Source organism: Ipomoea nil, unplaced genomic scaffold, assembly GCF_001879475.1.
Source record: "Ipomoea nil cultivar Tokyo-kokei standard unplaced genomic scaffold, Asagao_1.1 scaffold1074, whole genome shotgun sequence".
In the NCBI taxonomy this organism is placed as follows: domain Eukaryota; kingdom Viridiplantae; phylum Streptophyta; class Magnoliopsida; order Solanales; family Convolvulaceae; genus Ipomoea; species Ipomoea nil.
The window spans coordinates 968870-990214 of NW_017617502.1; the positions used below are offsets into that span (position 1 = coordinate 968870).

The 21345-nt window shown below is 36.4% G+C and overlaps 3 protein-coding genes and 1 non-coding gene across 5 annotated transcripts; all 4 read right to left on the minus strand.

Moving 5' to 3' along the window:
• Positions 1 to 2531: 2531 nt before the first annotated feature.
• LOC109182695 (protein tas-like) lies at positions 2532 to 6103 on the minus strand. 2 transcript variants are annotated; one of them, XM_019332848.1, is made up of 13 exons: positions 5951 to 6103; positions 5781 to 5855; positions 5602 to 5701; positions 5405 to 5513; positions 4904 to 4992; positions 4592 to 4648; positions 4319 to 4427; positions 4116 to 4238; positions 3996 to 4060; positions 3770 to 3873; positions 3630 to 3694; positions 3453 to 3507; positions 2532 to 3083 (listed from the first exon to the last, which is right to left on the minus strand). In XM_019332848.1, exons 2-13 carry the CDS (start codon positions 5842 to 5844, stop codon positions 2923 to 2925), a joined length of 1101 nt encoding a protein of 366 aa, XP_019188393.1. In that variant the 5' UTR covers positions 5845 to 5855; positions 5951 to 6103; the 3' UTR covers positions 2532 to 2922. The 2 variants fall into 2 exon arrangements, with proteins under 2 accessions (XP_019188393.1, XP_019188394.1); XM_019332849.1 differs by having other exon boundaries at positions 2533 to 3083; positions 4137 to 4238.
• A 53-nt stretch (positions 6104 to 6156) lies between these two features.
• Positions 6157 to 6229, minus strand: TRNAA-UGC. Its single transcript has one exon. It is a non-coding gene; the product is annotated as a tRNA-Ala (tRNA).
• A 4397-nt stretch (positions 6230 to 10626) lies between these two features.
• On the minus strand, positions 10627 to 11380 carry LOC109182696 (histone H2AX-like). The gene is made up of 2 exons (XM_019332850.1): positions 11111 to 11380; positions 10627 to 11006 (listed from the first exon to the last, which is right to left on the minus strand). The coding sequence occupies exons 1-2, from the start codon at positions 11318 to 11320 to the stop codon at positions 10785 to 10787; spliced, it is 432 nt and encodes a 143-aa protein (XP_019188395.1). The 5' UTR covers positions 11321 to 11380; the 3' UTR covers positions 10627 to 10784.
• Positions 11381 to 18885: 7505 nt separating this feature from the next.
• On the minus strand, positions 18886 to 20259 carry LOC109182602 (ankyrin repeat, PH and SEC7 domain containing protein secG-like). The gene has a single exon (XM_019332751.1). The coding sequence runs from the start codon at positions 20257 to 20259 to the stop codon at positions 18886 to 18888; it is 1374 nt and encodes a 457-aa protein (XP_019188296.1).
• Between the last annotated feature and the right edge of the window lie 1086 nt (positions 20260 to 21345).

Genomic DNA, 21345 nt, shown 5'->3' on the forward strand with positions numbered 1-21345 from the left:
AAACCTGTCAGTATCGAAGTAGTGGTTATGCATCGGATAGCCCATGAATTTGATTTCCAACGATTTTTTTACGGTCAAAATCTGATCGGAGTGTATTGCTGCATGGTTTGGCGCTGCTAAATGGAGAGGAAGGAGAAATCTTGTAAAATTATAATTTTATCCCGAGTTTTGACAGTCAACAAATAGTCAAATTAATACAGAGGACTAAATTGCGTAAGAATTGTATAGTTGAGGACTAAATTGGATAAGAATTGTATAGTTGAGGACTTAATTGAGTAAAAGTTACATAGTTGAGGACTTAAATGGGTAAAAATGGTAGTTGAGGACCAAATTGGTAATTATGGCATAGTCGAGAGACCATTTTGGGTATTAACTCTTATTTATAAATAAAGTCAATTCAAAACTATATGTGTATAATAAGTAAAAGAAAGACATGACAATAAATAAAAAGGTTTAAGTTGCAAGAAGTAATTGAATTAGATGCATCTATACGCGCTATATCCCAATGTGTTAGAACTTTAGAACATATGTACCGAGTTTTTTTTTTTTTTTTCTAATAAATGAGATATACTTGATAAAATCATAGTTTGGGGAAAAAAATATGAATAGGAAAATAATTAGGTGGATATGACATGTTTTTCAATTACTGAAGCAGAAAGAGTCAATACTGCATCTATTGAGGCTCAAACCTATCCTCCCATATGAAGGAACAACTTTGTGCCACTAAACCACAAGGTCCTTAGTGACAAGTTAAAAGCATCATAAGTAAAACAACTAAAAACGTGTAAAGAATAAACTATTCATAGTTTAAGGTTATATGACCAACATGCCCTCTTACGTGTAAGGAGAAATTCAAACTCATGACTTGTGGCATGACTTTGATACCAAATTGAAGCATGTGTTCCATCTCAACTAAAAGTCTAATCTAATAGTTAGATTACACATTGATGGTTATATGCTCAACAAATAGCTAGTATATAATAATCATATAAACAAAAATGACAAAATTTTAAAACTCAAAAAGTTTTAAAAATGTATCAATTTCAAAGTTTTAAAGCAACAAAAATCACAATACTCAAAAAATGTATTAACCCCATAAACAAATATTCAACAAAACTTTACCAACATGTTGGATCAATAATCAATATTAATTACAACTTTATAGTAATGTATTACCCAAAATATATGTGACGTAGTTAGGTAATCACACAATTCGTAATTCGGCTCTTATTGTTCTTCTTGTTTTAAGTCGATCAACTATAGACATTGTAAACTAATTTACTTCCATGTAATTCTTTATCAATTAGAATCACAATGGGAGATAACGAATACAAGTTTTCTCGTAAATCAAAGTTTTATTCACAAAAAGTCCATGCATTGTGTTATACTAAGCTAGTTGATGTAATAAAGGGAATCTCTTCTTTTTTTTTTGGTCTCAACCACACATGGTGGTCCGGGTCTTTCTCTATTCGTTTAACGGTCCAAATCCACCCGGTTCGCTCCGAGAGGCACAGAAGCTAGTCCAAAGGGGATCGTCACTTGTGACGGAATCAACCCCGGTTCATCCCGGAATTCTTCCCCACAAAGAGAGCTCATTTGCCACTTGAACTACCCTATTGGGTTTAAAGGGAATCTCTTTAATTAAAGCTTATCTTGTTGGCCATTTAATTTTTAGTTTGCTAGGGTTCAATAAACCCATATTATTATTGTAACCCATCATCATTAGCTGATAAAAAAATCAACCCAATACCTCTAAACCTCCTCATTGATGTACTCTATATATTATATTCATCAATGGCAGGCAATATAATGCACTATTGACTACTCCCTAAGTGCTTTGGGTGATATGAATTTGTGGATGAAATTGCATTTTTAGAGGGGTTATAACATGTTGATTCATAAAATAGATCAAGAAAATAAATATCATTTTCAAAAATAAACACATTATGTAATATGTAATAAACATATTATACATTTTGTTTATAAACACTTTTTGATATGTATATATTATACTAGTTTTACATGAACATGTCCAATGTTATTCATTACTTGCTGTATTTGGTATGGTATAATGTAGTAGTTCTACTTTTGGGTATGGTATAATGTAGTAAATACTACTTTTGGTTAGAATTACTTTAAGTTTTGTTAATTCGCTTTTGAATAGGGTTGTCATTGTCTTCGTCTTCCTTGCTTGTCCGCTTCTTTTCTGTTAATAGTGTCTCATATGCAATTGAGTTACTAGTGCTAGTTTGCAAAGAGAACATATTTGGTCTAATTGGTTTTCTTACATTAAAAAAAAATAAAAAATAAAAATAGATGCATAGAATCACTAAGTTGATTCCTTTATACTAATATATATAAAATTGACCCTGTCATTTTTTTTAGTCATTAATCATCCTAGATGAATGGATCAAATTGGTTCACACTTATCACGAACACTAATAAACGCTTAACAAACGAACACGAAAAATCTTCGTTCGTTCATGTCCGATTCGTTAAGAGCACTATTGCATAGGGTAAAAAAAAAATTGCTTATGATGAGGATCTCAAAAATGCCTTTTTTTTTTCCAATGGACTATAGGATCTAAGTACAACAACATACACCAACCAGTCAAACACGCACAGCTCTTCTCCGGGGCTCTTGCTTTATTTATGAGGCCTAACTCATGTCCCGTGACTATTCATCTACACCAAAAATATCTATGCATCCATCCATTTGTGTCAGTGTCATCCTCATGTTCATCACAAATACCATTACCCCCCCCAACATTTTGATGGACAACCTCCCAAAATGTGCAACTTTTTTCTTCCCCCCACCCCAATCATGATTATTATGTACTCCCAGAAGGCAGGATGACAGGAAAAGTTCCAAACCTTTTCAAGAATGTCTGTCTGTCTGTCTGTCAGTCACAACCTAGAACATCAAGGACAGGGGTTGGGGAATCTCCAGTGGACCTTGTTAATATCGGCAAGTATTTCAGGACCAAGCTCAACTGTGATTGCAGCAACTACCTCTTCAAGCTGCCATATCTTTGTTGCTCCAAACACAGCACTAGCCACAACAGGGTGTCTCAAAACAAAAGCTGCCCAAAATGATTCACAATTTACTACCTTCACTATTACCTTACCAACAACATTCTCTCTTGTTTTGTACTAACAAAATGCCCCCCACATATTGGACATGCATGCAATTATTTGTAATCATTGATGGATCTCAGCGCTGCACTATGCTTACTTCTTAGTAAGTGAAGCATGTTTAACCACAAAATTCTTTGGTTATCTGGTTGTCATATCCTTCTTAAAATCAATTAGTCCCTACCTTCAATATAATATAATGTATTTCATCCTCCATATTTACTACTGGTCTCACTAAATGACACCAATATCTATAATTATATGCATGTCCAGTGTATATACACACACAAAGTGAGAGAGGAGAGATCTTGTCATACCAATTGCAAGAGACACTGGATGAATACCATATTTATCTGCAATTTCACAGTATGACTGCAATAGATAATAGAAGTGCGTTAGCTAGGAAACAAACAAAAATGTGACGCAAATGCAAAACAAACACCTAGAGGGGGGACCATATAGCATGAAAAAGAAAGTAAGAACTATATACACACTATTGCAGCCTGTCTAATTCTGGTGTTTGACAGGTTGTATCTGGATTCCCCTTCCACATACCTCCCTGAATGAATGAAGCAGCTCACTTGTGAGAAATTTTACCAGTAGTATTGCAATAGCAATAAGATTGTGATGTAACCTCTGAACAGATTAAGACGAGCATCATCTGGACCCCCATCAGGTGAGAAGTACTTTCCAGAAAGTATGCCCATTGCTAGAGGGCTGTAGGCTAATAAGCTCACTCTAGGGGAAAAATAAATAAATTCAAGTGATTATTAACTTATCGCTTGCAGTGCAAAGTTTGAATGAGGTGTATGACTACCCAAAGAGATGTATAAAACGCAATGTATTGATACAAGGTTCACCTCTCGTTGTGGCAGCATTCGGCCATTGCCAAATCAAAATTTCGACATAACAAGTTGTATGAGTTCTGAAAATGTAAAACAAAAAGAATCATGGAAGCCAAGTCATGCTTTACTCATAACAATAATTGAGCCATACAGCACCTGGACAGAAACTATTCGATGATAGCCAGTTCCACTTTCGGCAACTTGTAAGAACTTCATGATGCCATAAGGTGTTTCATTACTCAGTCCAATGTATCTGATCTAGAGGGAATAAATTTCACCTTCAATTGAATGCCAAAAAGTAAAGTTGAATAACCAAATTATTAGGAAGCATAAATAACCTTTCCAGCATCGACAGCTCTGCTTAAAGCACTTATTTGTTCCTCAAAACTCACTGAGGAAAAATTTAGGAGCGGATCATATTCAGTTCCTCCAAACATTGGAACATAGCTGTGAGAAGGTCCAAGAAATTTCGATGAAATGGTGGATGACAGAAGGTAAGTCCAAGACGTATTCAGTTTTCGCATTCTAAATTTCTAATTCTCAATTATTAACTGACGCATATGATGCTATCAAAAGAACAGAGAAAATAGAGGGAAATCCATTGTACAAACCGATCAGGCCAGTGAATTTGATACAAGTCTATGTAATCAGTTTTTGCACGCAACAAACTGCACCAGTTCATCAGAAAATTAGTCCAAACAGCAATACAAAATCATTAACTGAAAAGTAAAAGCATAATGGGCCAGTAAATTTGATAAAGGTTTATGTAAGTAACAAGGTGCAACTATTTATCTGGAAAAATGGAAGAAATTAGAAAAACTATCATGATACTATACATTATACAATAAAATAGTAAATAATGTCAACATTAAGAAATGCTTCCAATCAAAGACAACAATCACATTGATGGATCAACCTATTACCTATTGTCAATTGCCTCAGTTACATTCCAGGCATCCAAGCTTTCTGGTCCATTTCGGATCCAAGACATCTGTCCAGAAGGGCCACTGACCTGTATAAAAACAGAAAACAACTAAGAAACCATATGCAATTGGAACAAGTTCAACTGTTCATGGTTAGAAGAAATCAATATAGCATCAGTCTGGAAGTCACAACAACGGTGAGAAACTCTCCTGTTTGTGATATTTCAAACACTGTCATGCCCCATTAGAGTTATTTACTCTTCTGGACAAATTTCCTTCATGCTACATGTATTATAGAGCTCATTAAAAATTGATATTGCATTATACTATCTTTATAAGCATAACTCTACAGTTATGAAACAACTCTTAATGATTCTCTGAGCATCCAATCTAAAATCAGTTGGCAATTGATAAAGTGACTTAGTTGGTTTAGTTGTTTGATATCGGATAACATTACTTCAAACACAAACGAACAAATAAAATAGAAGCAAATTTCACTACCTTTGTTGCAAAAATGACATTGTCTCGGGGGATTTTTCTCTCCTTAATCCATCTGCCAAAGAACTCCTCACTCCTCCCCTGAGTTTCTGCACGCTGAGGCACTGGATACCTAGCATAAAAAAGAGTTCAAGAAAATTCAGTTGAGAGGAACACCAGCTGCACATTAGAGACAAATGTCGAACACTTGGTGTGCATACATTTCAGCAGAATCGAAGAAGTTAATTCCAGCATCCAATGCTCTATCTAGGATCTGAATAGACTGAGAAAAGGTGTTCTGCTCGCCAAATGTCATGGTTCCTGCTTCAGATTTTGGAACTCAGAAAGAAAAAAAGACGTACAAGTGCGAGAACAAAGAAAGAGAGAGCCATGGACTCACCTAAGCAGAGTCTAGACACTCTCATATCTGGAGCAAGATTGAACATAGGCATGGCCAACGCCATTGCAGAGCAGTCTGATACATATTATTACATTAATCTAACTATAAATAATAATTTAACAATCAAATTTCGAAATACTACTGGTAAAACAAACAGTGCAAAAATTAACCTCAGTGAGTCTGCGTCCTTGGTCGCCGTCGCCCCGTAGGCCTCCCGCCTCTGTACAACTGAACTGTTCCGCAATTCCACTGTTCCGCGTCGCGAATGTTTTCCTGCAGATAACGCAGACTCCCCGGCTGGCCGTTGGCGGTGGCTACTCTTCGCGCTTGACGATGTTGTTTGCTTTAAAAGCAGAAGTGCTAAAAGAAATTTAACTGGAGATGCGGGGGATCGAACCCCGTGCCTCTCGCATGCAAAGCGAGCGCCCTACCATTTGAGCTACATCCCCAACTTGATAACATCACAGTTTAAATATTATAAATAATTTAATTAAATCCTGACTACTACACCAATCGCAAGTTGCATTGAATCAAATTACAAGACCCTTAATGAAGTCTTAGCTTTTGTTTCAAAAATTACAAGACCTCACCATTGGGCTCTACAATTTGAGCATACACTTTGGCAATTTATATCAAGAAACATGATCCATATGATGAGAACTGATTGTATTATATTTTCTGAACTTGATTACAATGAGATCAGATGATGTGAATATATAGAATAGAGAGTCACAGTGTAACAATGATAAGAAGTAGAGAGTCACAGTGTGACAAGGATAAGAAGTTCTAAACAGACTCATATACATAGAGTCCTAATACTCCCCCTCAAGCACAGTGTATACTAGTAACCTGTAGCTTGTCCCTTAAGGAAGAAAATCTAGGTCCAGGCAGAGCTTTGGTGAAGATATCAGCAAGTTGATCCTTTGTGGAGATGAAGTTGACTTGGATATCGCCCGAAGCTACTCGATCACGAACAAAATGATAATCAATCTCCACATGCTTGGTGCGCGCATAAAAGATTGGATTGGCACTCATATATGTAGCTCCTAGATTATCACACCATAATTTTGGAATGGAAATAGCCGGAATCTGTATCTCACGCAATAATGACATAATCCATAGAACCTCAGCACAAACATCTGCAAGAGCTTTGTATTCAACCTCAGTGGATGACCTGACAACAGTTCTCTGTTTCTTGCAAACCCATGATATAAGATTACTCCCCAAGAAAACAGCAAAACCACTCGTGGATTTTCGATCGTCAGGACAACCAGCCCAATCAGAATCAGAGAAAGCATGAATGTCTCTAGATGAGCATCGTCGTATGCGTAAACCATGATCAACTGTTCCTTTAACATACCTGAGTACCCGTTTGAGCTGCTCCCAGTGTGATATGGTGGGAGCATGCATATGCTGGCATAACTGATTAACTGCAAAGGATAGGTCAGGTCGTGTGACAGTGAGATATTGCAGTGCTCCAGCTAGACTCCTATACTGTGTGGGATCATCATATAGATCTGAATTAAAGGGGACAGTTTTCGAGACAGAGATAGGTGTAGAAAGGGGTTTGCATTCAGACATTCCAGCCCGTTTTAAAATATCATTCATATACCGTTGTTGAGATAAAATAATCCCATTGTCACTCTTAACTGTTTCAATACCCAGAAAAAAATTTGGTTCACCAAGATCTCTGATTTTGAATGTAGCAGACAGTTTGGACAAGAGCTGAGACATAATACCCTGATCACTTCCCATTACAAGAATGTCATCCACGTACACCAATAGATAAACCAAAGCAGAGTCTTTAGAGTAATAGAACAGAGAGACATCTGTCTTGGATGCTTGAAAGCCAACTGATAGTAAGAACGTATGTAGTCGATTAAACCAAGCTCTGGGAGCTTGTTTTAACCCATACAGAGATCTTTTTAACAAACAAACATGATTCGGGAAGTTAGCATCAATATAACCAGGGGGTTGCTTCATATAAACTGTTTCAGCCAGATTACCATTCAGAAAAGCATTATGAACATCTAGCTGTTTGATAGACCACCCAGATGATAAAGCTAGAGATAGAAGGAGTCTTACAGTCGTAGGCTTTACCACTGGACTAAAAGTGTCGAAGAAGTCCTGGCCTGGAACCTGATTAAAACCTTTCGCAACCAGCCTGGCTTTATGCCTTTCAATAGCACCATCAGCCTTTCTCTTCGTACGAAACACCCATTTACAGCCAATAATATTCATACCGCAGTGGGTGGAACTAGAGACCATGTGTGATTATGCAGGAGAGCATTGAATTCTTGGTCCATGGCTTCACGCCACTCAGGATATTTGACAGCTTGAGAGTGACATGTGGGTTCCGTGGGATGCACTTGAGCTGCTAGAGCAAAAAGAGGAGCATCTGCGTTGCTGCGAGTGGCCATAGAGTGAGTACGGACATTGGGCCTGATGGACCGCCCACGTGGACGGCCTCGTCTGCGAGCAACAGGCTCTACAGGATCACCCAACGAGGCAGCCTGTCCGGGATCCACGGCTGGTTCGAATGAAGCAGGTAGCGGCAGTTCTGGCAGCTCATCATTGGACACGGCAGGAATAGGTGTGTTGTGACTGAGAACAGATTCCGCCCAAGGTCTAGAAAACGGAGTAGATAGATCCTGCAAAGAAGTTTTAATAGCAAAGGGGAAAACTTCTTCATCAAATCTGACATGCCTGCATGTGTAAATCTTATTAGTATGTAAGTCCATGCATCTGTACCCCCTAAAGGACTCAGGATAACCTAGGAAGACACATGGAGAAGACCTGTATGACATCTTATAACGATTATATGGTCGAAGATGATGGTAGCATAAACACCCAAAGACACGAAGAAAAAGATAGGAAGGAGGGGATTTATGTAACAGGAGATAAGGACTGGAGTTATTTAATACAGAAGATGGCATTCTGTTAATTAAATAGACATCAGTCTCAAAGGCAAAATCCCAAAATTTCAAAGGAACAGGGGCATGAGCTAGAAGAGCCAGACCAGTTTCAACAATGTGACGATGTTTTCGTTCAACACGACCATTCTGTTCATGTGTATAGGCACAGAATTGTCTATGTTGAATTCCTAATTAAACAAACAAAGAATGCAACTTTTTGTACTCAGCACCTAAATCAAATTGAATGGCCTTTATTTTGCAATTAAAGGACCGTTCAACAAGAGTACGAAATTTATCAAAGATGACATAAAGATCAGACTTTAATTTCATAGGGAAGAACCATGTATAACGGGAATAGTCATCCACAAAGATCACAAAATAACGGAAGCCAGAAGTAGATAAAGTGGGCGCAGGACCCCAAATGTCTGTGTAAATAAGATCTAGGACTTGAGAACTAGAGGAAGCAACACGGGGGAGGGGAAAACGGGCAGATTTGCCTAATTGACACGCATTGCATAAAGAATTATAACAACGAATATTATCACGAGACCCACTAACCAAACAAGAACGAAGTATGTGGCTAAGAACACGGTTATGAGGATGACCCAGACGATTGTGCCAAGTGGAAGCCGAGGCACGAGCGGAAATAAACGCTGACGGAAACGAACTAGGTAATGAAAGTGTGTATAGTCCCCCGAACTATTGCCCCGAAGAAGTATTTCCTTGGTATTGATATCTTTCACAACAAAAAAGGAGGGGTGAAACTCAAAAAAGACTTTATTATCGGATGCAAACTTCTGAACAGATAATAAAGAATTAGACAAATGCGGAACGTGAAGTATATCAGACAATGTAAATAATCTAGAAGGGGTATTAAAAGAGGCATGGCCAACATGACTAATAGATAAACCCATACCGTCACCGACACGTAAAGTGTCATTACCAGTGTACTTCTCCGATGTAGAAAGGGCAGCGATGTTCGGAGTTGCATGATTTGTGGCTCTAGTGTCCGGAACCCAAGTATGAGAATTTGACGAGGTTTTAGCAACTAAATCATTCTGAAACACCAAATTAGCCTGAGAACCCGGAGCCCCTGAATATCGCCGAAAACAGTTGTCTCCCGTGTGATCGAAACTTTTGCAAATTTGACACGGATCATTATATCGCCAAAAACAATTGGCTCCCGTGTGACCAAAACGTTTACAAATTTGACACGGATCATCATAGCGCCAAAAACAATTGGCTCCCGTGTGACCAAAACGTTTACAAATTTGACACGGATCATCATAGCGCCAAAAACAATTGACTCCTGTGTGGCCGAAACCTTTACAAATTTGACACGGATCATCGCAGCGCTGCATCTTCTTGATTTTATGAATCACAAAACCCTAGCTAACTGATACCAGATGAGAACTGATTGTATTATATTTTCTGAACTTGATTACAATGAGATCAGATGATGTGAATATATAGAATAGAAAGTCACAGTGTAACAATAATAAGAAGTTGAGAATCACAGTGTGACAATGATAAGAAGTTCTAAACAGACTCATATACATAAAATCCTAATACATATAACATTATGAACGTTAAATCAAATAATAGATACAAAATTCATATTAATTTATTTTATGTATAAAATTTTATAATACAAAAACTTGTACTATAAACCTTAGTCTATACCATATAAGGATTGATCTGTATGTTACCTTAGCAACTGTTTTATAATGCGAATTTTTCAATTCTTCCAACTCTACATTTTTTTCTGGTGTGCTGTTAGAAGTTAATTGTACCAAGTTCGCAAATCTGAGAATTTCGTTGTACCAAATACTTCATAATGATAGTTCATCAGTTCTAAATCCCAGTCAATTGAGAAAATTGTGGTTCAATGCACCAGGCAAAAAATTGATTAATAATTTGATAGTCATCACTTGTTAAACTAGCACCCATTTCATAAAGCAAGCATCAAACATTGTATTAACAACTGCAATTCAGCTACTAAATCTACATTTAACACTTTGATTTAGCACTAAATGTTTGACAACAAAAAATTGGCACAACCCCCATTTCTTAGCCCTCGTAAGCTGATCTAAAACTCCTGGGACGCAGATCCAATCTCGCCCTTCCCTTTACCATTCTTCTTGGGAAGCAAACACTGGTTAATGTTGGGCAGAACACCGCCATTGGCGATGGTCACAGATCCTAACAGCTTGCTAAACTCCTCATCGTTCCTCACCGCCAATTGGATGTGCCTTGGGACTATCCTGTTCTTCTTATTGTCCCTTGCGGCATTCCCAGCAAGCTCCAAAACCTAGAAATTCAACAAATCAGCAATTGATTAACGATTACACAACAAAAAACAGAATCAGAATAAAGGAATGATTGAAAGATAAGAGAATTGAGAGCAATATGAACCTCAGCAGCGAGGTATTCGAGAACAGCAGAGAGATAGACCGGAGAACCGGAGCCAACGCGTTGAGCATAACGGCCCTTCTTCAGATACCGGGCGACTCTGCCGACGGGGAACTGAAGGCCGGCCTTTGAAGACCTAGTGACGGATTTTGAGGCTTTAGGCTTGCCGCGGCCGCCGCCGGTGGATTTCACTTCCGCTGCTGCAGAACTCATGGCGATGGAGGTGAACTTGAATGAATTTGATGAATTGAGTTTTCGCTCGCTGGTTGATCGATTTGGGAGGGAAAACAAACACATTCGATCTTTATATAGAGAGGAGCGGCGTCTGGACCTCAATTCTAATTGGTGGATTTGATTTTGCATGGATTGCCAACGTGGCTCACATCTTTTGCCTTTCCGTTCTAGAAATCTTGATTCTGATTGGTTACTTGGTTTTTGCGGAGATTGCCAACGTGGCACCTATTTCACTTTCCCAGGTACTTTTGCGCTCCATCAAATTTTTAACTCCTACTTTGGCGCCACATTATTTGCTTCAATTATTTCCGACTTAAAAAATGTGCTTCAATTATTTCCGACTAATTTTAGCATTAGAATTATAATATAATTTTTAAACTAATTTTAATAAAAAATATAAAGAACACTACATTTTAAAATTGTGCATATTTAAATTTTAATTATGATAACATTCAAAAAAAAAAAAAAAATTTTAATTATGATATGTGATTGATGAGGAACGAATAAAATACACTTTTAATAAATTTAATATACTTTTTATTAATTAAAAATTATCACAGTATAAGGAGTTAATATTTAAAATGAGTTAATACACAAAATCGTCTTCGACTATAGTGATTTTTCTCAATTTTGTCCTAAACGACTTTGGTGACTTAATGTAGTCCCAGAGTTTTGTGTTTTACTCAATTTCGTCTCAGACTTTTGTGTTTTTGCTCAATTTAGTCCCACGTTTGTTATTCCTTCTATTTGTTGTTAAATAAATAGACAATTCAGTAATTTTAATATTGGCATCTCTTTATTCATAGACATGTGAAGTGCGAAATCTCCCTTTTTTTACAAATTACTCCCATAATCACTTATAAAGCTGCGAATATAAAATTTGATTCGTAGGTCTGAGAGTAACTCTGGGTGTAATTCGTGTAAGAAAGAGAGATTTCCCACATCGCATGTTGAAAGTAAAGAGATGTCAATATTGATATTATTGAGTTGTCCCTTTATTTAACACCAATTTGACGGAATAACAAACGGAGGACTAAATTGAGCGAAACACAAAAGTCTGGGACTATATTAGGTCACCAAAGTCGTTTAGGATGAAATTGAAAAGAACCACTATAGTCGAGGACAATTTTGGATATTAACTCTATTTAAAATGATTTATCTACTATAATAACTTTACTATTTTGGTTCTAACTTTTAAGTTTGTAAATAAATCCCTTAACTATAAAATTCTAACTCATTTTAACCATCATGTTAAATGGCCTTTGAATCTAAGACAAATTAGTAATTTCCATACTTTGGTGAGCATCCATTCATACCCAAGGTTGTTGCTTCCTCAATAAATCAATTAAGGGTCCAAAGGAAATAACAAATTTATTTTATAATTGGTGCGGAGAGTGTTTATAGGTTTATGGTCATTCCATGAATATTAGTATGTATTATCGAAGTAGTTCGCAAAGCTCACAATCATTTCAACGAAGTTGAGGCTTTAACTTGTTAGCTAGAACGAGTAAAGTCGTCGGACAAGCAAAATAAATTCATCGTAATCTCCAACATTATTCGAGGCATAAATGTATTTAAATACTGATTTTGCATTGGTGGAAAGGCCATGATTTTTTTTCTTATTTTATACAATATTGCAAGCCAAATTTTTGAAACCTCTACTTCTATTGTGGTAGTAGAACAGGCGAACAGGCATTTAGTGCATGTGAAAACAAGTTAGACGATACTCGTTCAAGGGTGACGTTGCAATCAATCAAAATTCAAGTTTGCACAGCCGATTAGGGGTTGACAAAACGTAGACAACATGAAAGATGATAAATCTACCATCATCAACGACTTATTTTTCCGATTATACAACAACCACTATAATCGAAGTGGAACAAACTGACTCTTGACAAAAAATGTAAGAGAACTACGTGTGCTTTGATTCTTATTGAAATTTCAATAAGATATGTTGGCGACTTAATCTTGGTAAAATTAAGTGCAAGCCCAATTTATTTTTTTAGTTGAACATTAAAATTAAAATATTTGATATAAATATATTTCAAAAAGTTATAGATGTAAAAAAAAATTATTGAATTTGGATTATTTTAAAACAAAACAAAGAATTTCACAGGGAAAAAGAATAGTTTGAATTGACAATTCAAACCGAAACTGCAGATTGGCCATTTTTTAAACTGAAACTGAAACTTCGGTCATACCTACAAGTACGTGATGTTTGGTTCAAAGAATAAAAATAAATAGAATAGAATATAATTCCAACATAAATGAAATAGTAAATGAATAGAATAAGAATACTATTATATTGTTTGGTTCACAAAAAAATGCTATTAGAGAATAAATCATATTATTGTGTTTAGTTGCACTAGGGAATATAAAATGAATATTATTTAAATACCTAAAATACCCCTATTCAAAATAAACACATAAAAATATATACATACTCGCCTACCATAAAATGACTATTGACATTGAAATTTTGATAAATAGATTAGTTTTTAATATTAATATATTTGAAATATTTTGGATAATATTGATATTATCTAATTTGTTAATTAGATAATATGAACAGAGTTTGAACCTATCAAAACTCTTCTATCATTCTTTCCAAAATGTTGAACCCCAACAGAGCATCTGGTAACTCAACTGGCTCCCCTCACTTTGAGAGGTTGCTCAACTGGCTCCCCTCACTTTGAGAGGTTGCTCCACACTGTCGATGGTGAGACTCGATCCCTGGTCATTCTTTTCAACTTTCACCTCTATGACCAGTTGAGCTGCCCATGCGGGCAAAACTCTTCTATCATACCCCTATAAATATGCGCTCTTATTTATATGTATTCGTCATAAGAAATAATCATGTAAACATCTGAAAATAATATTCAGAGATCACAATAAAAATACGATCCTGGAAGTAAAAGTCCCTCCTCCATGATGATCATGCTTGTTGATCCAAACCTCTATTGAAGATCAAACCATTTGAACCCGAAGACCCTTAAACGAAGAACAAACATATAAGTTCTTATTTGGAGATTAAGCCACTTTAATTCTTGAGGCCTTTCAGCGGTGGAGTGTTCAAGGCATCCAATTGAAGAATCAGATGACCATCTAGAGATCTTGTACCCACACCGCATTGATACTTGACTTGATAATCAGAATTTTGAATTCAATATATATATATATATATATATATATATATATATATATATAATTAAATATTCTTTGTTCACAAATTGGCACGCCCAATGGGACAGTTCTGCCTCTCATCTCTTCATAGGCACATATCATTCAACCGGCATGGGGAAAAACCTCATATGAAATTTGAAATGGACGAGACTAAATGATACTCTTTGGCACGAGTTAAAACAGCCTCATATTCTTTAAGGTTCTTTAGCACGAGTTGAAACAGCCTCATATCCTTCAAGGTTATTTGGCACAAGTTGAAACATCCTTATATCTTAAAGTTGTAGTGTTGAGACTTTCTTGCACAACATACTTTCGAGTGGTATATGCTGCTCTTAAAGTTGTAGTGTCGAAATTTTCTTGCACTACATACTTTCGAGTGGTATATGCGGCTCTCAAGTGGCGTACAAGCAAGTCTCGAGGGGCATTTGTTGGCATTGAAATTTTGATAAATAGATATGATGGGGTGTGAACCCCGTGAGCTCGGGGCCCAAGAAGAAAAGAGATCAAGCCCAAGAAGAAGAAGAGAAGCCCAAGAGGAAGATGGAGTAAGCCCAAAAGAGATATGAGCCAAACCGAGGAGTCGGCTCGACCCGGGAGTCGGCGCGAGTGTGGGATTGGCACGGGTAGAAGGTCGGCCTAAAACTAGGCATTAGCCTTATAAAACTCTTAATTATTTACCCTTAAAGTCCTATTTACTACCCTATTTACCTACCCCACCATTCCTAACCTCCCACTTATTACCCAATTATTATTATTTTCCATAACCCCCTAATTATCACCCATCAATACCCTACTAATGGTCCAACAGACACTTTTGGGATGGGCTAGCTATAAAAAGGAGAAGAAGATCACAAGGAGGGGGATTCCATTCATTCATCTACATGTGGGAGGACTCTCCCAAGTACTATTCTCCCACTCACTATTCTTTCTCCTCTAAGAAGACATATCATTCATTCATACATACAAGCACTCTTCCTACACCACTCTCCCAAGAGAAGGCAATTCACATACACAACAAGAAGACTATCAAGAAGACTTCATTCTCCCACAAAGAAGCATACTCCATCTCTATATACAAAGTATAGCTCTTTCCCTACACAATATTTTCATACTACATGTACAATATAGCTCTACAATATGTACAAAGACACCTACAAAATGCATAGTGGAGTTAGGCTTGGCACCGCCCAAAAAGGCCCGTGATTTTCCTTTCGGTTTCCACGTACAAAAAGCATTGAGTTATATTTTCTACTTATTTTTTCTATAAGCCGCACGTGAAAGGTGAATCCACCGACCAAGGTTGTGTTGGACCTCTCTGGGCCCAAAAACCCAAAAACCAACAAGATAGATTAGTTTTTAATATTAGTATATTTGAAATATTTTGGATAATACTGATATTATCTAATTAACAAATTAGATAATATCAAAAGAGTTTGAACACATCAAAATTCGTCTATCCTATCCCTATAAATATGAGCTCTTATTTCTATGTATTTATCCTAGGAAATAATAATATAAACATATGAAAATATTATTTAGAGATCAAAATAAAAATGCGATCCTGAAAGCAAAAGTCCCTCCTCCATGATGATCATGCCTGTTGATCAAAACTTCTATTGAAGATCAAGCCATTTGAACAACAAACATATATGTTGTTCTTTGGAGATTAAACCACTTGAATTATGCAGGCCATTCAGTGGTGGAGTGTTCAAGGCATCCAATTGAAGAATCAGAGGACCATCCAGAGATCTTGTACCCACACCGCATTGATACTTGATTTGATAATCAGAATTTTGAATTCAAAAAAAAAAAAAAAAAAATATATATATATATATATATATATATATATATATATATATATATATATATATATATATATAATTTTCTTTGTTCATAATGACAAAACAACATAAAAATTATTGTATTATTTCAAAAAACAATTATAAATAAAAATAAACTGAAGAACAAAACAATACTAACAAAGAAAAAAATATACTATACATTTCTCGTGTTCGTGTACTACATGTGTATGTATATATAACCATCCAGAGATCTTGTACCCACACCGCATTGATACTTGATTTGATAATCAGAATTTTGAATTATATATATATATATATATATATATATATATATATATATATATATTTCAATTTTCTTTGTTCATAATGACAAAACAACATAAAAATTATTGTATTATTTCAAAAAACAATTATAAATAAAAATAAACTGAAGAACAAAACAATACTAACAAAGAAAAAAATATACTATACATTTCTCGTGTTCGTGTACTACATGTGTATGTATATATACATATATAAAATTCAATTTGGAGGAAAACATAAACACATAAATATATATATACACACATGAAATTGAGAAAAAAAAAAAAGGAATAAAGAAGAAACATAGAAACATATTATTACACCTTAGCAATTATTGGAAGCGATATATTAATTGTAGGAGTATAAAGAATGCATGGAAATATATGTATTTCTATGAAGGGGTTATAATGGTATTTTTAAAATACTTCATAATAAAATAGTTTTTCTAATGGACTAGAAATAGCTAATACTAATGAATTCTTGAAATGATTATTTTCATTGCAAAAGGAATTGCTCATTATATTCTGTGAAATTCTCTTCCTTGTAAAAATGGAACCAAACAACATAATAAATATATTATATGAAATGGACATTCCATTTCTAATATATTTTATGAACCAAATTAGACTTATCCAGAGATTGGTTCCCAGGAAAGACTTGGTATTATGACTTGTGACATTAAAAAAAGGGTGGGGCATGGCGTTTTAGTTAACTACTCAACATATAAGAGATTAAATATGAAACCAAAAAAAGTGAAATTTTGTCTTTATGTAAACTTTTTTAATACTATGCGGTAAGCAAGATAAAGAACCAAGCAGTTCTTTATTTTTTTTATTTTTTTTTTCATTTTCCTTTTGGGAAGTCTCTTTCCTTTGCCCAATTTGTTTGAAATACAAATAAAGCAGTCAAGAAGTTAGTTGAGATGTCATGAATAAATTATATAAACATTAAATAAGTAGCAATAAGTTTGTGTTATTCCATCAATATTTTATATACATCGTCTAAAAAGCATATAGAAGAGTAGTAGTTGAAGAAAAGGATTTTTAAAAAAAAAAAGTTGAAAATTTGTTTTTTAAATTTTTTTTCATAGTTTATAAATTTAATATAATGAAGGTGTAATGACCTCAGCTGATGGGTAAAAATTGTACAGAAAATGTAATCAATATGATGGTGTGACCTATTATTAGTAATTAATTTATTTTTTTAAAAAAATTAACCAATAGCAACACATCATACGTACATTTTGTAAAATGTTTGATGTTAAATTTAAAGAAACACATAATACAACTAGGTAATATAGGTTAGGAAACTAAACCCTAACGCAAATTCTTGCTAAAAACATGATTGTAATACTATACAAAAATAAAATAGAACCAAAACATTTGGTTTTGATACAAAATCTAAAGTACTAACATATATACACACAAGTTGATGTTGGGTGGACAAGTAAATTGTCAAGTCCAACAATTAGTGACTAGAAAATTATTGGGCGAAGGTTGGTGAAGGATCAAGTCCAGTATTATACTTTTCGAAATGCAATGACGGTATATAAGAAAGTAAAGTTTCATCTTCGCTGTGAATTTTAACTTTTGATGTAGTAGTATGGATTGTTGGGCATAGATCGGTGAAAGACCAAGTTGTATCTCTAGAAAGAATTTACAAAAAGGAAAGAATGGGTTCCCGCAGGCATGTCCCTTGAAATTGGGTTTGGCACCATGAGCAATTAAATACAACGCCACATGTTTGTGTCCCATTTCGATGGCATGATGTAAGGGCATGCAGCTAAAACATTTGGTTTTGATACAAAAACTCTAGTACTAGCATATATAGTGTTGGTTGTACGGGTACACGGTAGCCGGTTGACAGATCAACATTACTGCTAACAAAGCAAGAAATAGCACGAGAACAATGTTATTGTTAGAAAGTATAAACCGAATCCTTACAATGTGACCCCTAAGGGGTATTTATACATACTTGATTGATTAAAGAAAGGAAAGGGAAATGTATCCAAATTTTGATTAAGAAACTTCCCTAAATCAAATTTAGATTTACTTCTTCAATTACAAGATCTTATTTCTAAATTTGAAAAAAAAGAAAACCGGTTGAGATTTGATAAAGATTCCTTGAATATTCTTCTGGATATCCTCGGCCTTTGCTCTCGGCTCGACTCGATTGGCTACCTCCATTGATCGATTGCCAGACCGGTGGCTCTAACTGGGTATCCATCATATACGTCAGTTGACATATTATATGTCTCTAGAAAGAATTTACAGAAAGGGAATGATGGGTTCCCGCGAGCTTAAGTCCCTTGAAATTGGGTTTGGCACCATGAGCGATTAAATACAACGCGATCTGTCTGTGTCCCATTTCAATGGCATGATGTAAAGGCATGTAGCCACAATCATCCACCGGGTCAACCTTAGCGCCATGTTTCAGCAACACCTTAACGCACTCGAGCCGGCCCTTGAAAGCCGCCCTGTGCAGGGGAGTCCACCCGTTCTGATCCCTCCCGTTCACGTTAGCCCCCTCCGCCAAGCATTTGCTCAGACCCCCCACGTCCCCAGTCCTAGCCGCTCGGTGCAACGCATCTCCCAGCCGCAACATATCGTACAGATCGGAGTGTCCCCTTTCCACGGAAACATCAAACGGGGTCTTCCCGTCTTTGGTTAAAAGATTCTTCGCTAGCTTGGAGCTATTCACCAGGATCTCCACCGCCCGGATCTGGCCGGAGTTCGCCGCGTGGTGAAGCGGCGTCCATTTGTTAGCGTCCTGGAGATCGGGATCGCACCCTACTGATATGAGAAACTGTAGGGATTCGACGTGGGATTGGATTGCCGCTACGTGAAGCGCGGTTTGATTTCTGGAGTCGAGTGAGTTGAAATCGATGTCTATGTAGCCGAGACACAAGATCTCCATCAAGTCCACCCGGTCAATCGCCGCCGCTTGGTGTAAGAACCGGTCGATTCTGTTGTCGATCGTGTACCCGGCCCGGATCAAAACCTCAACCGAATCAATGCTTCCGGCCTCAACCGCTAGCCCCATGGCGGAGACTCCGTCGAAATCCCTACTGTTTACATCTGCTCCGGCCTCAATTAACGCGGAAACGGCGTGGAAATTCCCCCTCCTGGCCGCAGATCTGAGCAGAGAATTCAGCTGAGGTTTCCGGCACCAGGAAATCGCCTTAGGGAGTAGAAAATTGGTTTCTAACGAATTAGAAGAGGAAGGGGAAAGAAGGAAGTCCACGACATCAGCTCCAACAAAACAGATTGGAATCTTAGCATCCTTGAAAATATTGGGGCCGGGCCGTGAAAATATACGGCGGAGATCTTCCTGGGTGGCCTTGCCGGTGGGAAGCATGGAGGACCGGACGAGAACAGAGTCAAGCGGCGAGGACACCGGCGGGAGATCACAGGGGCGAGCCAAGGAAACCTTGAAGCAAGCAGTGGATAGAGGCTTGACGATAGAAAACTGTGGCGAGGAAGAGAAGAGAGAGGGATTTGTGGGTGTGAGATTAACCGCTACGGACATGGTGTGCATGAGGTTGGTTAGGTTGAAGGTGGCAGAGGAGTTGTGGCCTCTGGTAAAGTGAAGGTTGAGTTCTTCAACATCGGGCTTCACCAGCTTGTCCATGGCGGTAATGGGTAATCAAGATGGTGGAGAAGAAGAAGAATTTTTCAAGCTTTAGTTTAGTTTGGTGTTTTGGAATTTGGAGAATGGCGGCACATAGAAACGGGAATGGGATGGATAGATGCTTTTCATTTGATAATAATGGACTAATGGGTGGAACATTATTTTTACATGATTATATCCTATAGTTTGTGTCGTATTAATACTATAATTTCAATCAAACCAGTGGGACCATGGGTCCATAGAATATGTATTTGGACGAGATGGGTCCGGTCTTGCACTCTTGCATGAGGTTTGCTGTGTGAAACACGTAAAATTGAAAGATCAACAACTCGTTTTTTTGTTGACAAAATCAACTTTCATGTTATGTTTTCATACGGCAGCTGTGCTCTCTGTGTGGCCCACAAGCGACTGTATTAAGAGTTCTATTTTATATTTGCACGGGCTTAACTCAATGATTTAGTGGGTAGTATTTGTGATAAGAGATCAAGGTTCGAACCTCAGCAGCAGCAGTGTGAGAATTATGTTCAAAGTGGGCAGATTCCTTGTGCGCACCGGCATTTGAGTCACCGTGATTTGCCTTTTGGAGTAAGAGTTTTATTTCTTTGTTTTTATTATCAGATTTTTATATCTTTATTTTTATTTCATGACATGATAAATAAAGTTTGAATATTTTTATTATGTGGATCTCAAAAAAATAAGTCTACATCAAGAATTTGTAAAAAGAAGTGTAAATTTAAAAGTAAAAAAATGAAAGTACATATTGGAATCAATGTCGGAGTAAGAGCAAATGATGGCTTAATTAATAGCACAAGGGAATAATGAGATGGAATATTAAACAGTTTAATCATTCCATTACGCTTATCATCTCGCAAAGTGACAATTTAGGTTGCCACTCTTGAGTCAGTCTTATCAGGTTTATCAAAAGTTGAGTCTTGTAAATAATACGCGATATTGGTTCTATAATTATTAAAACAATTTAAGTTTCAATATTTATTAAAAGAATTTCACATCCTTTCTTAAAATTTCCATAACCCGGTGAATCGTTGATCTATCAAAATAAATAGATCATATCAGTCATCACTTTTT